The sequence below is a fragment of the Papio anubis genome, chromosome 18 (genome assembly GCF_008728515.1).
Source record: "Papio anubis isolate 15944 chromosome 18, Panubis1.0, whole genome shotgun sequence".
NCBI lineage: Eukaryota > Metazoa > Chordata > Mammalia > Primates > Cercopithecidae > Papio > Papio anubis.
The window spans coordinates 62,833,366-62,849,942 of NC_044993.1; the positions used below are offsets into that span (position 1 = coordinate 62,833,366).

Sequence of the window (16,577 nt, forward strand, 5' to 3'; positions counted from 1 at the left end):
ATGACACTACAATAACGCGAAGCACTCACATGTAAAATGCTGGCCCCGCTAAGCTCCTGCCATGTGAGGCAGGTCCTATCATCAGCCCCATTTGAAAGAAGGGGACATGGAGGCTCAGGAGCTTCACAGAACTTCCTGACATCACATAGCTGTCTAGCGGTAGGTGTGGATTTGAACCTGGGGGGTCTGGCTCCAGGATGTGTGGCCCTAGCCTCTTGATTGCAATGGCTTCCTTGGCAGGGCTGTGGCACAGTTTGGACAGCACAATGGCAGGTGCTCTGATGATGGTGGCTTTCAAGCCACTCAAGTCTAGCAGCTTGAGCAAGTCTTTCAGGTGCTCTGTGTTGGGTCAGCACAAAGGGACACTCTTTGGGACACGGTGGGGACAGGAGGACAGGCCAGATTCTGCATTTGTCCTTTGCTGGATGTGGAGAGAGGGCAGGATGGGCCCTCCGGGAGGGCAGGAGTGCATGGCCTCCACCAGGCCAAGCACTGCTTCGAGATGCTAGACCACTGTGCTGAGCCCATGGACATTTCCCTTGGGCTTCATGCTGGAAATCTGGCAAAAAAGAGAATGTTTTTCTCCCAAAATGCCCAAGACTTTGTAAATGTCAACTATTTCAGAGTTTTTTCCGGGTTACTAAGAGCGGTGGTGGGGGTTTTTGAGGAAGGCTCATTCCGTCCACACTGACTCTTCCTGCCACCCGGCCGTCCGTAGGTTCAATGGGACATCTGTGAGCCAGGAGGCTGGAGTGTGCCTGGAACCCAGCACCGGAGACCCAGCCGTGGGCCAGTAAGGTCAGTGCTCAGAAAGCCACAACAAAGGGGCACGCAGGTTACCCCAGAAACTCTGCAGAGCCTTCAAATCGACTTAGCAGGAAAAGAAAGAACAAAGGACAGGAGATAACTTTTGTTCTCAGGAAGCCGGTAGAAGAGTTAGAAGAAGCAGGCACCGTCTCTAGGAACGAACTTTGAGACTCTGGGCAGGTGACCTTGCTTTCTGACTCTTGCTTGCCCCAGCAATAAAAGCAGGGCTAATAACTCTACACAGTATTTACAAAATCTCCTTGTTTTGTGTAAAGCACCTAGCCCAGTGCCTAGCACATAGCTGGCATTCGATAAATAGGATTTTTATCCTGGGGCCTTAAATAAGTCTGTAAGGCTAGAAGTAGACCACATATGCCATGAGACTGAATTTTACCAGCTAGCAAATATTTTCAGAGGAGTCACTGCACGTCACAGTCCAAACTTTGTAGTTCATACAGTTGAAGCATCTGCTCCCAAAATCATGCTGTGAATTTCTCACCCACAACATGGAAATTGAGGAGGCGACTTTCGAGGACTGAGCTCACAGCAGAGAGTGACGGAGACGGTAAAACAATCCAGCAGCCAGGCTGATGGGTTTTGGAATGTGTTTTTGTGATTACTCTGAGGCTTCAGGAAGCAGGCTGTTTAAGTGTGAAGAGATGTTGCAAAACAGCCATTCCCATCACACTGGGATAATATTGACTTCTGGCCCTTTGGGAATTTGAGATGTTAAAAAAAATAATACTGTGTGTGTTTTTAGAGAAAAGCACATTTATACTAAATGCCATGGCTGGACGGCTGCAAATAAAGAAAACTGTATTTTAGTCATGGGATTCTGGTTATAGAGAGAAAAGAAGTGTAGAAAGCTGTAACCTTAGCAGAGGTGCCAGGCGGAGGGAACAGAACCCACTGGTGTCTCTATCACGCCAAGTTTGGAGGAGCTTGTCTCTCAGGAAGCCGGTAGAAGAGCTTGTCCCCTGCTCTGTCTGAGATGACAAGCCGAGCTATGAGTGGGCCAGCCTCTGGAGACCCCCACCAGTTCCTGGGGACCTTTCCAGTTATCCCAACTCCTGAAGGCCTGGACAGAACGAGACCCACAAGTCACAAGGACTGTTGGGTGAGAAGTTGGGATCATCGAGATGCCCTTGCTAGCTAAATGCATGGAGAACATTCGGGGAGGGAAACCAAGGCTTCTTAAGATTTTGCCTTAAGCTAGCTCTGTGGCTTCCTACTCCCTCAGTCAAATTGGTCACCAAATCCTGTGAGTTTCTCAGCCTGGCTATTTCTGTTTTCACTTCATGGTTATTCACCCTGGGGAAACCCTTGCGCAAGGGCACTTGGAGATGCCTATTATTTATTAAAGGATGAAAAATCGGCCACCACCTAAACATCCATCTGTAGGGGAGTGGCTCAATGAACAGTGGTTTGACCAGATGATCGCAGCAGTCAAAAATGAATGAGGGTGCGCCTGCAAACTAAAATGAAAAACACTCCAGGATATGCTGTTGAGTGAAAACAGTGGTCATTTAGGTTTTTTGAAACAGCATTATAATCCTATAGTACAAGTACAGTGGCAAATGGCTAGAGAAAGGTAAGGAAGGCCGCACCCAGCCTGTGGGACTTTCTCATCTGCCCATGGGCATCGCCTGACGCACAGCTGTGAGCGTGCAGTGAAGGGGCTAGAGTGTGTCTTGTGGCCCTCCCACTCCACCCTTCTCCTTTGCCCTTCCCAACTCCAGTCAATTAAAACCCAAGTCCATTTTGCCGCCCATGTGCCCTGCTGTCTTAGAATCTTCGATGGCTTCCTGCTGCTTCCAGGATGAAATTCGACCCATGCGGCAAGCTCACAAAGCGCTTTGCCATGGGGCCCTGCTGAGCTTCCCAGCTCTCTGTTCATGCCTACCCTGCAGCCACACCTTTGCATGTGCCCTGCCAGAAGCACCACAGAGCCTCACTAGCTGTCAAGACTTGCTCACAGTCCCTCCCCACAACCCCAGGCTTCTCTGTAAGCCCTGTGCAGTGTTTATTTGATTCATCAAGGGCCTTAGTAAACGCTTGCTCAACCAACCTTCCTTTTCCTGATCCTTGTCAACATGTTTGTCATATCACTTCCTTGGAATTGTAGAAGTTTCTTTTAAAAATGCCATTTCTTCCCACACCCCAATTCTTCTCCACCAGGCGGTCCCGTACCCTGGCCCCCAGGAGCTGCTGTGCTTTGAAGAGGCCATCAAAGGCATGAAGGAAAGGGACACTTGGAAAATGGAATGGCTTCTGCCTGTCTCTGAAGCACCATTGTCGCCACATCTCTGCCTTTTGATTCCGTTGGTTTTTCCCACTCTTAGTGGGCCCTCATGAACTAACTCTCCTTCCCACCAACTGTGTACTCGGCAATACTGCTTCTTATTTGGCATTTCCCTTTTTTTCAGACGGAGTCTCCCTCCGTTACCCAGGCTGGAGTGCAGTGGTGCCATCCTGGCTCACTGCGACCTCTGCCTGCCAGGTTCAAGCAATTCTGCCTCAGCCTCCTGAGTAGCTGGGACTACAGGCACACACCAACATGACTGGCTACTTTTTGCATTTTTAGTAGAGGTGGGATTTCACCATGTTGGCATTTCACTTTTTTTTTTTTTAAGATGGAGTCTAACTCTGTCACCCAGGCTAGTCTCGAGTTCCTGACCTCAGGTGATCCACCTGCCTTGGTCTCCCAAAGTGCTGGGATTAAAGGTATGAGCTACCGCGCCCGGCTGGCATTTCATTTTCTTGGATCCCAAAGGCACTCTAATTCTCCGGAAGTGGGAAAGTGGTTCCCAAACCTTGTTCCAGGGGGTTGTCTTTGAGCTAGTCAGAGAGATTTTAAGGCAAACATCAAATCAAGGTGGACTTTTATCAACTTACATACAGAATTAAGGGCTAGGAATTTTTTGTTTCTCGGTTTTCCGCCATAAAGGGGCCTTCACACCTTGGCATCTGCTATCACTTGTCTGTTAATGAGAACTTGCAGTTGATAAAACAAATGATTCAGAAGCAAAAAATAAATACCATGAGAAAAGGCTTAGGATGTTTCTTGGGTGATTTTATGGACTTTTCCTTTAGAGACAGACTTGAGACACAGATGCAAGTCATGCTCTCTGATGACTTCTGTGCTCCTGGGTCCACGACGGAGTAGAATATGGCAAGAGTATGTGGGGTTCCCAAAGCACACCTGATTTCCAGGTGTTCCGCCTCTGAATACGCTTCAGAACAGAGGGCATGAAGGTTCATGGAGTGGAAAGCAGGGAGCCCTGGCTGGCCACTTGTGAGCTGGGTGACACTGGGCACTGAGGAATGACACTAGCTTCCCAGAGCTGTTGGGAGGCTCCATGGGGACTGCCTGGCTCAGGTGGGCACAGTGCCAATGATGACAGTCAGCACCCCAGGGGACAGGATGTGTGCTGGGCTGGAGGCCTCGGGGGATGAATTTGTGCTCTTCTCTGGCCCCGGCTCAGCCTCTGAGAGCTGTGGGGCCTCAGGCAGATTACAGGACCTCTTGTGTGTGAGGAGGAAAATTCTGCCTGCGCTATTATGCCCAGGTGTTTCATCAACACCTAGGGAAAGTCTCTGTGAAAGAGCAACTCTGTGTCACTGCAGTGTGCCTTTGTTATTGACAGCAGAAGGGCTACTGCATTGGTAATTTTGTTTGTGCTGATTAATGTACAGAAAAGGAACCTATTTCTGGGGTCCCAAGGCTCAGCCCTTAACTAACAACAACAACAACAACAAAAATGCTAAGAGCGGCCAACCTTTGCTGCACGTTTTATATGGGTTAGGCATTGTTCCGGGCACTTAGGTGAATGAACTCATTTTATGTCACAAGAGCCCAATGAAGGGACATCTTTATCCCATTTTTTGTTTTTCAGTTGTGGTACACATAACAAATTCTACCACCTGAGCCATTAGTAAGAGTACAGTTCAGTTGTTAAGTCCACTCACACTGTTGAGCATCACCCCTGTTTCTTATATGAGTAAACCGAGATCCAACGAGGTGAACTAAATGGGTCAAGGCCACCTAACAAGTTTCACGTGGAGGTGGAAGGCTGGGACTTGGGCCCACACACTCTGGCTTGTGCTGGGTGCCTTCACTCTGTTGCTTCTCACCTGGGCAACTACTCTACTGCTGGGAAAAGAAACCCCACTGTGAATGAACAGGAAAAACAACGAAAAAAAGGATGCTGGAATTGATCATGGACACCCTGGGGTGGCAAGATTTGGTAACTTCAATCTTTTCTTGGTGTTTTCCAGTCTTTTCTGACTGTTATGCACTAAATGTGCTTGACTAGGAGGCTGGAAGATGAGGCTGGAGAGCTCTATCCTACGTGGGGAGCCAGGCCGGTGCTGGGGGGCACACAGGGTGTGCGGCCAAGCCACTTGCTCTGGCGCTGACACTGGCCTGTGCTGTGCTGCTGGCAAGGCTGCCTGCCCTGCTGTGGGCCCACCCGAGCCTATAGAACATTCTAAGGCATAGCCCAGGTCAAATGGCAGATTGCAAATGGGGTCTGTTCTCTCCCCACACCTCCTGCATGGGCTTCTCTATTAGCAACCAGGGAATGTTCCCTGCCATTTGACACACTCTTATGACCAGAAGGCTCCTGGGCATACAGTTGCTTTGGCAGCCTGAGCTAGGTAATGACCCCGAAGAGTGAGGCAATACTCAGTTCTTTGGAACTCTCTTCTTCCCCTCCCTCCACCTCCCAGAAAAGTGTCTGGGTAAGATGGCTGACCCTGCCTACTGCATCCATATTTAGCAACAGAGGGTTCCCCACAGCAAGTGCTACTGTGTCTATTGGGAAAGTGTCTTTGGGGGGCATGTTGTGAGTGGGGAAACCGTGCAGGCCCGGATCCGAGAATGTGGTTCCTTCTCTGGCTGTGTGAGCCCAGCTCCAGATTCCCTGAGGCTCTCTCTCTTCACAGCTGCTGTGGAGCCCTGAAAACAGGCTTGGCAAACAGGCGACCCCTTGGACTCAGCTCAGGGCTGATTTTTGAGTAGGATCTGTTCCCCACACCCCTGCCTCACCACTTGAAGGCTGATCTCTTAGAGGCAATTGCCAGAAAGCTTTGAAAGGGGCTTCTATCCTGCTGCTTTTGTTCAGGCAGGATTTTGAAGTAATCTTTCCGCTTTTTGTTCATGCACACCAGGGACAAACCTGTGCAGGAATGAGCCCTGCACCACTAGCCTGGTTTGGAAGTGGTGGTCTCAGGACAGGGTATTTTTCTGGATTGCTGCTTTGCAGGTTTGTCCTTGACACACTGGAAGTGGGTCTTGGTGCATGAGGATGTGGGCCAATGCCAGGGTGGATGATGAAGAGGGGAGTGGGGAACATTCTGTTTAGACCAGGGGCATCCTTAGGTCTCTAAGGAGGGCCTATCCTACTGATCTCCGACATTCTGAGACAGGCAGAGCTGCCATGTGAAGTAGTTCAGTCATTGCACGTTGAGCAATCCAAATCTGAAAATCCAAAATCCAAAACTTTTTGAGCATCGACATGACACTCAAAGGAAATGCCCATCGGAGCATTTCAGATTTCAGATTTTTAGATTAGTGAAGCTGAACCAGTAAGTGTAATGCAAATATTCCAAAATCCCCCAAAATCCAAAATTCAAAACACTCATGGTCCCAAGCTTCTTGGATAAGGAATATTCAACCTGCAGCCATGCCAGCCTTGAAGCAAATGGGACTTAGAGGCAGGAAGGGGAGGTACAGATCTCAGCCTGTCTCATGTGAGCTCTGCAGTCTTGCTCTGAGCCTCAGTTTCCTGTCTGTGAGGCAGAGCAAGTGATACCAGCTTCCAGGGTGGTCGGGAGGATAGAATTCATGCATATAAAGTGCCTGACATGGTTAATTCTACCAAATTATAGCTCACACTTCCAGAAATAATAGATATGAATTTTTCTGTCTAAAACATGCTTAGAGTTGGAGGCGACAATGTAGTTTTGCCTGGTACCAGTGAGGCCTTAGGTGGCTGCTGTTAAGCATTAAAAAAAACAATCAGCAAAGCGAAATTCACATCAGCTATGAATGAAAAGTTGGTTCAGCATGGTGGTGGGACTCAGGGTCTGACATTAGAGGGAGGGTATCTGCTGTGACTTTGGGTAGGCCACTTTCTGACCTGTAGAAAAGGAAAATGGTAACACCTTCCTTTTGAGGGCTTGTTGGGAAGCTCGAATAAGAATAATGCATAAAGTGCTTAGCAGCTCAATAAATTTTTCTTTAAAAAAGGCCTAAGGGTAGGAATCAAGTTTCTGTAACTCATGGACCTGCCTCACGAACCTGCTGGCCCGAGTCTCTAAGCTGTGAGCTGAAGGGTGGGAAAGGGTTAAGACTGGGCTGGAGAAGCTGGAGGAAGCCCCAGGCCCTTCTTCCTGTGTGACTCCAGAAAGGGTATTTTTTGCCTTAGGGAGCTGCAAGGAGAGGACTGACTCCAGTTTTATAATCAGAAACTAGAAAAATAACAGGCCTACAAAATCAGTTCCTAGGAAATGCCAACATGAGATGACATTAGCACCTGGGACGTTATCCTCAGAGGAGAAGTCTGAACTGAAGTCTATGAATGAAACATCGATTTTCTTTTTTCCTTTTCAGATGGCGGTCAGAGGCTTTGCGGTCAGCTCAGTTGGCTCGTAGCACAGTGTCATCTCTGCATTCTTCCTAAGTTACTCAGCTGCCAAGGGCTGGGTCTAGAACCAGCAAGGCTTTTCCATGGAACTATTAAGTACTCTGGGTCACGTGACTGACCCTGCCGGTTTAGGTGCCTTTGATAAAGATAACACTGTGAAAAGCAAGGCATGGCCCAGATACTCAGGAGAGTTAAATTCTTTTTTTTTTTTTTTTTTTTTGAGACAGAGTCTCACTCTGTCACCCAGGCTAGACTGCAATGGCAAGATCTCAGCTCACTGCAACCTCCACCTCCTGGGTTCGAGTGGTTCTCCTGCCTCAGCCTCCTGAGTAGCTGGGACTACAGGTGCCTGCCACCACACCGGGCTAATTTTTGTACTTTTAGTAGAGACAAGGGTTTGCCATGTTGGCCAGGCTGGTCTCAAACTCCTGACCTCAGGTGATACAGGGGAGTTAAATGTCTACCACAAGACAGTTGGAGCCCCAAACCCAGTAGGAAGCTGGGACAGGAAGTGAATAAAGTCCAGCTTAGCCCTTAAGGGATGAAATCCAACTTGCCAGCTCACACTCAAACCACCACCAACTGGCACCGGGTACCAGACCTGAGTAAGACAGAAATGCCCTGGCCTTAGGGGTTTATAGTCTGCTGGGAAAAGACCGAACAATTCCTCCGCCCCATCCTCTGTCCCCCAGCCTCCCATCCACCAATCCATCCATCCACCCACACATCAGTATTCACTGATCAACTACTTCATAGGCATCAATCAGTACTGTCAAGGACAAGACAAACAAGGTCCCCCACAACCCTGTACCCACCCCCTGGCCAAGTGCCTTCCATTCTAGTGCAGGATAGTGTCAGAGAACAAGGAACACAAGAGGCAATTTCAGCTAAAGCTAAGGGCTATGAAGACCATGGGAAAACCGTCGGGCAATTCCTCAGAAAGTTAGATTGTCACATGACCTACTTTCTACTCCTAGGTATATACCGGAAATAATGGAAAACAGGTGTTCAAACAAAAGCTTGTGCACGAATGTTCACAGCAGCCCATTCACAATAGCCAAAAGGCAGACACAGCCCAAAATGTGCATTGATGGATGAATGGGGAAGCAAAACAACGTCTATCCATATAATGCATATTATTCAGCTAAAAGAAGGACAGATGCACCTTGAAAACATGATGCAAACAGAAAGAAGCCAGGCATGAAAGGCCACAGATTGTATGATTTATATGAAACATCCAGACAAGGTAAATCTATAGAGACAGAAAGCAGATTAGTGGATGCCAGGGGCTGGGGAGAGGGGGGCAGGGGGGATGACTGCTTAATGGCTATGGGGTTTTCTTTTGGGGGGATGGAAATGTTTTGGAACTAGAGGAGGGGATGATGGCACAATACTTTGAAGGTACTAAATGCCACTGAATTGTTCACTTTCAAATGGTTGGTTATGTTGTGTTAAGCAAATTTCACCTCAACTAAAAACAAGCTGCCATGCAGAGAACTAGGGTGACCCGGGCACTCAGGGAAGGCCCCTTTTTGAGGTATCGGAGCAGACCCCTGAGTGCTGAGAAGGAACCAGCCATGCAGTGGGCTCCACGCGGAGGGAAGCGTGAAAACAGAGGCCCCGAAATGGGACGCGCTTGGCCCTGGTGAGGCACAGCCAGCAAGTCAGTGTGGCTAAAGGGCTGGATTGTGTCACCTGCAGAGAGCCGAGGGGAGAGAGGGCTGGGAGCTGATCCCAGAAGGGGGCAGGGGCCAGACTGTATGGGACCATGGGCTACAGAGAGGGGCTGGTGACAGGAGGGGCTGGTGGGTTTGAAGGAGGAGAGAGAGCAGCGGAAGAGGCAGAGCAGTCCCTGTCCTGGAGTTAACAGGCTGTTGGGGAGCAGCTGATAGTAAACCAGGTGGGAACACATCACTTTTTTGTCATGTCACTAAGCCCTCATCTGCAAGGGCCAGGAGATGTCAACCTGCCTGGCTGCTCCTCTGAGCTGTGTGCTCTGCCAGCCCTTCCCACACCTGCCAACCCACCAGGGGAACACCCGTAAGCAGCTCTGGTGCCCTGCGGCCTCCTGAAGCAGCCACTGGGCCAGTAGGAGCCCAGAGTGAGGAGCAAGGCTGTTCTGGGAGGCTGTAGCCCCCGGCACCCCTGGGTCATTTCTGGGGAACAGCTTCTGCTCTGGGTTCTGCTGGTCCACTTAGAGTTTATGGAAAGGGTGGTCTTGTAGGCGAGTTTTGGACACCCTGCCCACCATGGCAGATTCTATCTATCTCTAGAAGCAGGTGTTGCCATGGGCAGGGTCCACGAGGAACTAACCACAGCAACGTGGCACCTCAAAGCCACAGACAGCTCAGGCTAGAGTCTAGACCTGGCCATGCCTGCCCACCACCCCCACATACTGGCCGCCACTGACCCCCCTCCTTGGCCAGGCTCACGCACAGTACCTTGTGAAGCTGAACATTCTGTGAGGGTGACAGCCATCAACATAAAACCAGCCAATAAATAGAACTTGTGATTTTTTTTTTCTAAGCCAAATGGAAGAAGAAAAATACACCAAAGTGGCTAGTCACCTATTAGCCCTGATTTATACACTACTTTAATATCTCCTCCAAGGAAATGAAAGGCATATTTTCATCAAATATAATCGTTTATAGCTTCTAAAGGGGAGACAAACTGCTCTATGACAATTACCTGGGTCCGCAGATAAAATCGGAAGATGTGTCCTAATAAAACACCCTTGTCTGGCAGCTACCCCAAGGCATGCAGCCAGAGTTGTTTTCCTCCTTGTGAATTATTCCCCAGGCAGAAGCAAGGACTCCATGCACTGTGTGGCCTATGGGGAGGGGCACCATTGTGGAGGGTGGGAAGTGGTCATGCCCCAGCACCCACGGGCCCTTGATGGCAGCGGTGAGATGTCACAGCATCAGAGGCCAACCCGGGCCAGGTTTCTGATGACCAAATCACCCTCCATTGCCCAGCTCCCGCTCTGGCACTACTCTTTGGCTTCTGTAAAACTCTGAGTAGGAGGAGGGTGGTGAAATTCAGTTGATATGCGACCAACCTAAATCTGTCACCTGGGTACACGGTCCTTGGACACACATCTTGCTCACTTGGTGACAGAAATTTAGCCGAGGGATGCTGCTTAAGGTCTTCTGGGTTCTCAGTTCCTTTGTGTTCCCTTGTCAAAGTGCCATGGACTAAACCACCAAGTATCTAGGGCCCTAGAGGGACTTTCCTTGTCTTCCCGTGTTCAGAGAAGGGAGAAGGCCTTTGATGGGCTCTGTTCCAAGGCTGAGCAGAGAACAAATGCAGGCTCATTCTTCACTCAACAATACTGAGTAGGGGCACAGAGCTAGGCACCGAGATACAGGGTGAATAGCACACAAGGTTCCCACACAGGCAACCCTCTTTGTAGGGGAGAAAGACTATGACCAGGCACACAAAGGCATCAGCCAGGTAAGGAACCGCAGTGCTGTGGATAAACTGAACGAGGCCAGGCCGTGCGCAGTGGCTCATGCCTGTAATCCCAGCACTTTGGGAGGCTGAGGCGAGTGGATCATGAGGTCAGGAGATTGAGACCATCCTGGCTAACACGGTGAAACCCCATCTCTACTAAAAATAGAAAAAATTAGCCGGGCGTGGTGGCGGGCGCCTGTAGTTCCAGCTACTCGGGAGGCTGAGGCGGGAGAATGGCGTGAACCCGGGAGACGGAGCTTGCAGTGAGCTGAGACTGTGCCACTGCACTCCAGCCTGGGCGACAGAGCAAGACTCCGTCTCAAACAAACAAAAAAAAAAGGAACCAGGCCAATGCAGAGGAGGGAGGGAGGGGCAACCCTAACCAGGAGCTGATCCGAAAAGGCCTCTGAAGAGGTGGCACACGGACTAAACTTGAGCCGTTAGCGGGAGGCAGCTACCAACATCCCGGGACAGACATCCAGTGCAAGGCCCTGAGGCAGGGAAGGCCGCAGTGATTTACCGGAGTGGGTCTCCAAGTGTGGTCTGGAAATCCTTGTTTTCATAAAAATAGTAAGACATTCTTCTTCTATGTTCATTTTCCCAGGGGTGTACTGAGGAGTTTTCCCGAGGCCACAGAATGCATGCTATCACAACAGACCGAAAACAGAAGCAAAGAGGAGAATCCAGATGTCTTCCATTAAGCCAGGCAGTAAAGAGACTTGCAGAAATGGGCACGATAAATTATTTTGTATGTTTATTGTTCATAGAAAACTATGTTAGTTATGCATATATGCAATGGATTTATTCAATAAATATATATTAAAAGCATTTCTTAGTTTTAATTTCTAATGTCATAAATATCTATAAATATAATCTATCTAAATGAAATCTCTTTAAGTTCTGTAATACTTTTTAAGCACATAAACAAACACGGGAGTGCTGAGGCTAAAACTCTGAGAAATGCTGGCTTAGAGGAGCAGCAGGGACTGGCAAGGCTGGGGTCGGGGCTAGAGTGAGCTTGGAATCGGGGGAACTTCATCTGAGAGGCCAGTTGGGGCTGGATCTCACAGCCATTACCCAGGATCAGAAGGAGAGATGTGGATTTTGTTCTAAGTGCAACAGGAAACTACCAAAAAGCTGGAGGCAGGGTATGATGTAATCTGATTGAAGTACTAGAAGGATCCCACTGGCTGAATGGAAGCTGGGGATCCTGAGAAGGCTTCTGTTGCAATCTTGGGAGATCTGGGAGAAGAGATCTCAGATCTCATTATTTTCCGGAGGCCAAGCAGGCTGGTGGGTGTGGAAGTGGGGTGAAATGATTTAAGAATGATTCCAAGATGCTGAGTGGCTGCTGCTGTGGGGGAACCCTGACTACTGAGAAGGGGATGGGGCAGCCTATGCTCCCACCATGCCAAGGCTCAGGGATTTCAACTTGCTCTTTGGGACACAGCTCTTGTGCCAAGCCAAGGTGGAAGGGCAGTGAGGCCTCCCTCTTTGCAGGGGTGGGGGGATAAATAAGACTGTCCCCATCTCACTCCTCATAGCTGAGTAGCACTACCAGGTGCAGTCAGGGGAGACAGCCAAGGGGTGGAGGCTGCCTTCAGCAGCCACCTCTGACTTGCTGTTGTCCCAGTTGGCACAGCCGCACACTTACTGACCCTGGGACCAGCAACAGGACATGGGGCATCCCAGCTGTGCCAACTTCCCTGCCAGGCAGGCCCAGGTTCTGGAGCCAGGCCACATTCCCAGCATTTGATGTTCTCACCCCTCCACTGGAAGGCCAGGCAGGGTAGAAGAGGTAAGCAATAAGTTATCCTAAAGAATTCTGCAAACAGAGAAATGATCATGTAGATGCCGAAGAATGTGCCACTTGGCTCTATTTATTTACCTACATTCTACCTCATTCCAAAAGGGATCGGAGCGGAAATAAGGCCTGGGTTTTTCTCCTTAACCAGTAAGTTCCGAAACTGAAAGACGCCTCAGTGACCCTAAAGAAGTCATTTCTTACCAGGTCAATTTGTTCTCAGTTAACTTAGACTCAGTCATACTTTATATTTACTTAGCAATCACGGCTACAGAACACGAAGCAACCCGCAGAATTTTTTTTTTTTTTTTTTTTTTGAGACGGAGTCTCGCTGTGTCGCCCAGGCTGGAGTGCAGTGGCGCGATCTCGGCTCACTGCAAGCTCCGCCTCCCGGGTTCACGCCATTCTCCCGCCTCAGCCTCCGAGTAGCTGGGACTACAGGCGCCCGCCACCACGTCCGGCTAGTTTTTTGTATTTTTAGTAGAGACAGGGTTTCACCATGTTAGCCAGGATGGTCTCGATCTCCTGACCTCGTGATCCACCCGCCTCGGCCTCCCAAAGTGCTGGGATTACAGGCTTGAGCCACCGCGCCCGGCCAACCCGCAGAATTTTTAAGCAAAGAATCCTCCAGGCGCTGAAATAGGCAGAAGCATCTCACATTTCATCACTGAAAATAGAGGCGGTGCCACAATCAGTCTCTCAGCCTAAGATTGTTTTTTTCTTTTCTTTTTGAGACAGGGTCTCACTCTGTTGCTCAGGTTGGAGTGCAGTGGTACAATCACAGCTCACTGCAGCGTCAACCTCCTGGGCACAAGTGACCCTCCCACCTCAGCCTCCTGAGTGTAGCTGAGACCACAGGTGCGCACCACCATGCCCAGCTAATTTTTTATTTATACTAGAGATGAGGTCTTACTATGTTGCCCAGGCTGGTCTCAAACTCCTGGGCTCAAGTAATTCGCCTGTCTTAGCCTCCCAAGGTGCTGGGATTACTGGCATGAGCCACCACGCCCAGCCCTAAGACTGGTTTTAAGAAAGAAACCAATCACAAGCTGTGGGTGGCAGAGTGAATTGGTGTACTGTCTTCTAGACTTCATGTTGGGACTATGTATACAAAGATTAAAAACCTGCCCCTTTGGCAAATTCACTGCTAGGAATTTATCACACAGACATGCAAGATTTGCACAATTACACAAAGATACCCTAAGGATGCTCACTGTGATACTGTAAGACCAAAACACTGGAAATGACCCAAATATGAAACAGCAAAAAAGATTTTTTTGCCCATCCATATGACAAAATACCATATAACAGTTAAGGAGAACTAGGTTGATTTATATGTGTTAATGTGTGACACTTTCTATTAAGGAAGAAGAAGCAAGGTGCAGCATCAGACATATGGTATACCCCATGTGTAAAAAACAAACATATGCATAACATACAAAGAAATATTTCTGGAAAGACAGGCAAGAAACTGTTAACAATAGTTACTTCTGAAGCCAAGTAGACTTGTTTTTCATTTGATCATCTCCTGTCTGGATTTTAAAAAATCATATGCCTACAGTATATACATATAAATAATAAATTCATCAAATCAAATAATGAAACTAAAATAAATCACGTGGGGGAACCAGGACTCGGGTTTTGAGCAGGTTCATACGGCTGCGTTTTGTTCTTAAATCAATAACTGCTTTTGAAAACATTTCACAACACTTGCAACTTAAGTTTGAAGGCCTACATGGGGAGGGGTTAAGTTGTGAATGAGAGCTTGGCCAGTGCTCTAAAGTTTTGCAATCAAAAGAAAGGCTCTCTTTCGAGGGATCGGGGTGCATACGGATTTACTTAAAGCAGACATGTCAGAACAGGAAGGGGAGAACTCGGTCTCCTGGAGAAGTGGTCCTTTCCGCTTTGACAAATCAGCAATGAACTTTCCACTCAATTTTCTGTGTTGGGAGGAGGGGCGGAGGAGGGTTAGAGATGACCTTTGGCAAAAGTGGGAGGAGATGCCCTCATATGGAAGGAGTGGACAAAGAAGGCCCTGCTGTCCACAGGTCAGCTGTCCACTCCTTCAGAAGACTCACTTCTTCAGGGGGTTGTAATCGGAACCAAACACACTCTCTCTTTCTAGTCATCTTACATGGAGAAGGAAACTACTCTCCCACAACTTCATCACTAATCATTTAAATGTTTCCAAGAAATTTCCAAGAAACTTCTTAGTCAGTTCTGAGAAGTTCTTCCACATACCCAACACATCTCTGGAAAACCAAACCAAACACTAAAGGGAAAGTCAAAATTTATTTTGGGGGCTGTGTTTAATCTCGTGCCGCGCTTTGATAAATTCTAAGAAGCCAGTGCTGCCAGCCGACTGGGCTTCTGAGAGAGGAAGGGCAGCTCACACAGGCTCCACAGAGAGAAAGCCCTTGAACGCCCACCATGACGAATGAGCTGCGGAGCAGGGCAGGGGGCTGGCTCACCTGGCACCTTGTCCACTGATGCAAACACGGAGCGCTGCACTGTGGGGTCGCTGCTGCCCCGGCGCCCCTGGTCGTAGAAGCGGAAAGGCAGGTGCTGAGTGGAGGTGGAGGAGCCGAGTCCAAAGCCCAGGACTTCAGTGGTGGGCTGGATTGGGAGGTCCAGGAGGGCTACGGTCAAACAATAGCATGGTTCACTCTGAGCATGTGGGATAGAGGGGGGTGGTGAGAATTTGTGGGGGGACATTGTAGTGGCTGTGGCCCTGCCAGGCACGTCACTTAGGAGATGCCAAGTGGGCAGCAGGCAGCCTTGAGCTGGAGAGAACAGTGGAACATCAAAGATCCCACTGAGGCTCAAGGCACAAGCAGATGCCAAGTGAGGGCTTCAGGCCAAGGCTGGAGACCAAGGAGAAAGGGGTACGAGCCCGGGCTCCTCGAGTGGAATGGATGCTAGGTCAATTTCTACTTTGGATTCTCAGCTTCCATGTGTAAAGGACCCTGACAAAGGCTGTTTCAGACTGCAAGCGAGTGGGGCTGAGTCTGCCCAGAGAGTTCACACATATATGTGTGTACGTATATCTGCACGTGTGAAGGAGCATGTGAAAATATGTATGTGCATGTACATGTGTAACTATGAGTGGGTGTTCATCTGTCTCAGCCACTATCCTCCCTTCCATAAATAAATCTCCCAATATATCCATTTAGAGGGGCTTTTTAAAATCAATTTAAGAAATACCCAAGGCGTTAGTTCTAACAGCCACTTTACAGCATAATTCTCAATTTTCAAATGAAGTATTTGGCCTTCATGCCAGCTGTGAGAAATTGCTTTACATGGGCGGGGGGTGTAGGGGAAACAACTCCCTGAAAATAAATCTTAAAAGAAAGAGCTGAATGATTTAAGTCACTTTGCACATTACAAAATGCTTCAGTAATGATTTTGTAGGCCAAGTTTCAGCTAAGTGAGAAATGAGACGGGGACGACGTGGGACGCGGGACTGTGCAAATCAGCACAGTAAATCATCGCATCGGTAATGCCCAGAAACTGGCCCTCTGAGGGTTTATTTTTGAGACAGGTTCTCACTCTGTCTCCTAGGCTGGAGTGCAGTGGTGTAATCATGGCTCACTGTAACCTCTACCTCCCAGGCTCAAGTGATCCTCCCGCCTCAGCCTCCTGAATAGCTGGGACTACAGGCGTGTGCCACCACGCCTGGTTCATTTTTGTATTTTTTTGTAGAGACAGGGTCTTGCCATGTTTCCCAGGCTGGTCTCAAACTCCTGGGCACAAGTGAGTCACCTGCCTTGGCCTCCCAAAGTGCTGAGATTACAGACATGAAACACCGTGCCTGGCCAAGGGCTTATTTTAAAGTTATCCCTTGAGAAAGCATGCCCACATCC

General features: G+C 48.9%; 1 protein-coding gene and 1 long non-coding RNA gene across 12 annotated transcripts in view; one reads left to right on the forward strand and one right to left on the reverse strand.

Annotated features, from left to right (window-relative positions):
• Positions 1–16,577, reverse strand: part of CLEC16A (C-type lectin domain containing 16A) — a 237,813-nt gene that overhangs the window by 41,562 nt on the left and 179,674 nt on the right. For 9 of the 11 annotated variants that reach the window (XM_017953179.2, XM_009195987.2, XM_009195985.2 and 6 more), the window contains one exon: positions 15,186–15,353. In XM_017953179.2, the coding sequence (XP_017808668.1) occupies positions 15,186–15,353 (168 nt within the window). Of the gene's footprint in view, positions 1–11,258; positions 11,555–14,987; positions 15,354–16,577 lie in introns of those variants that run through there. The other 2 variants (XM_021931752.2, XM_003916534.4) reach the window with 2 other exon arrangements.
• LOC103880314 lies at positions 73–3,071 on the forward strand. The gene is made up of 3 exons (XR_001898041.3): positions 73–159; positions 719–798; positions 2,986–3,071. It is a non-coding gene; the product is annotated as an uncharacterized LOC103880314 (long non-coding RNA).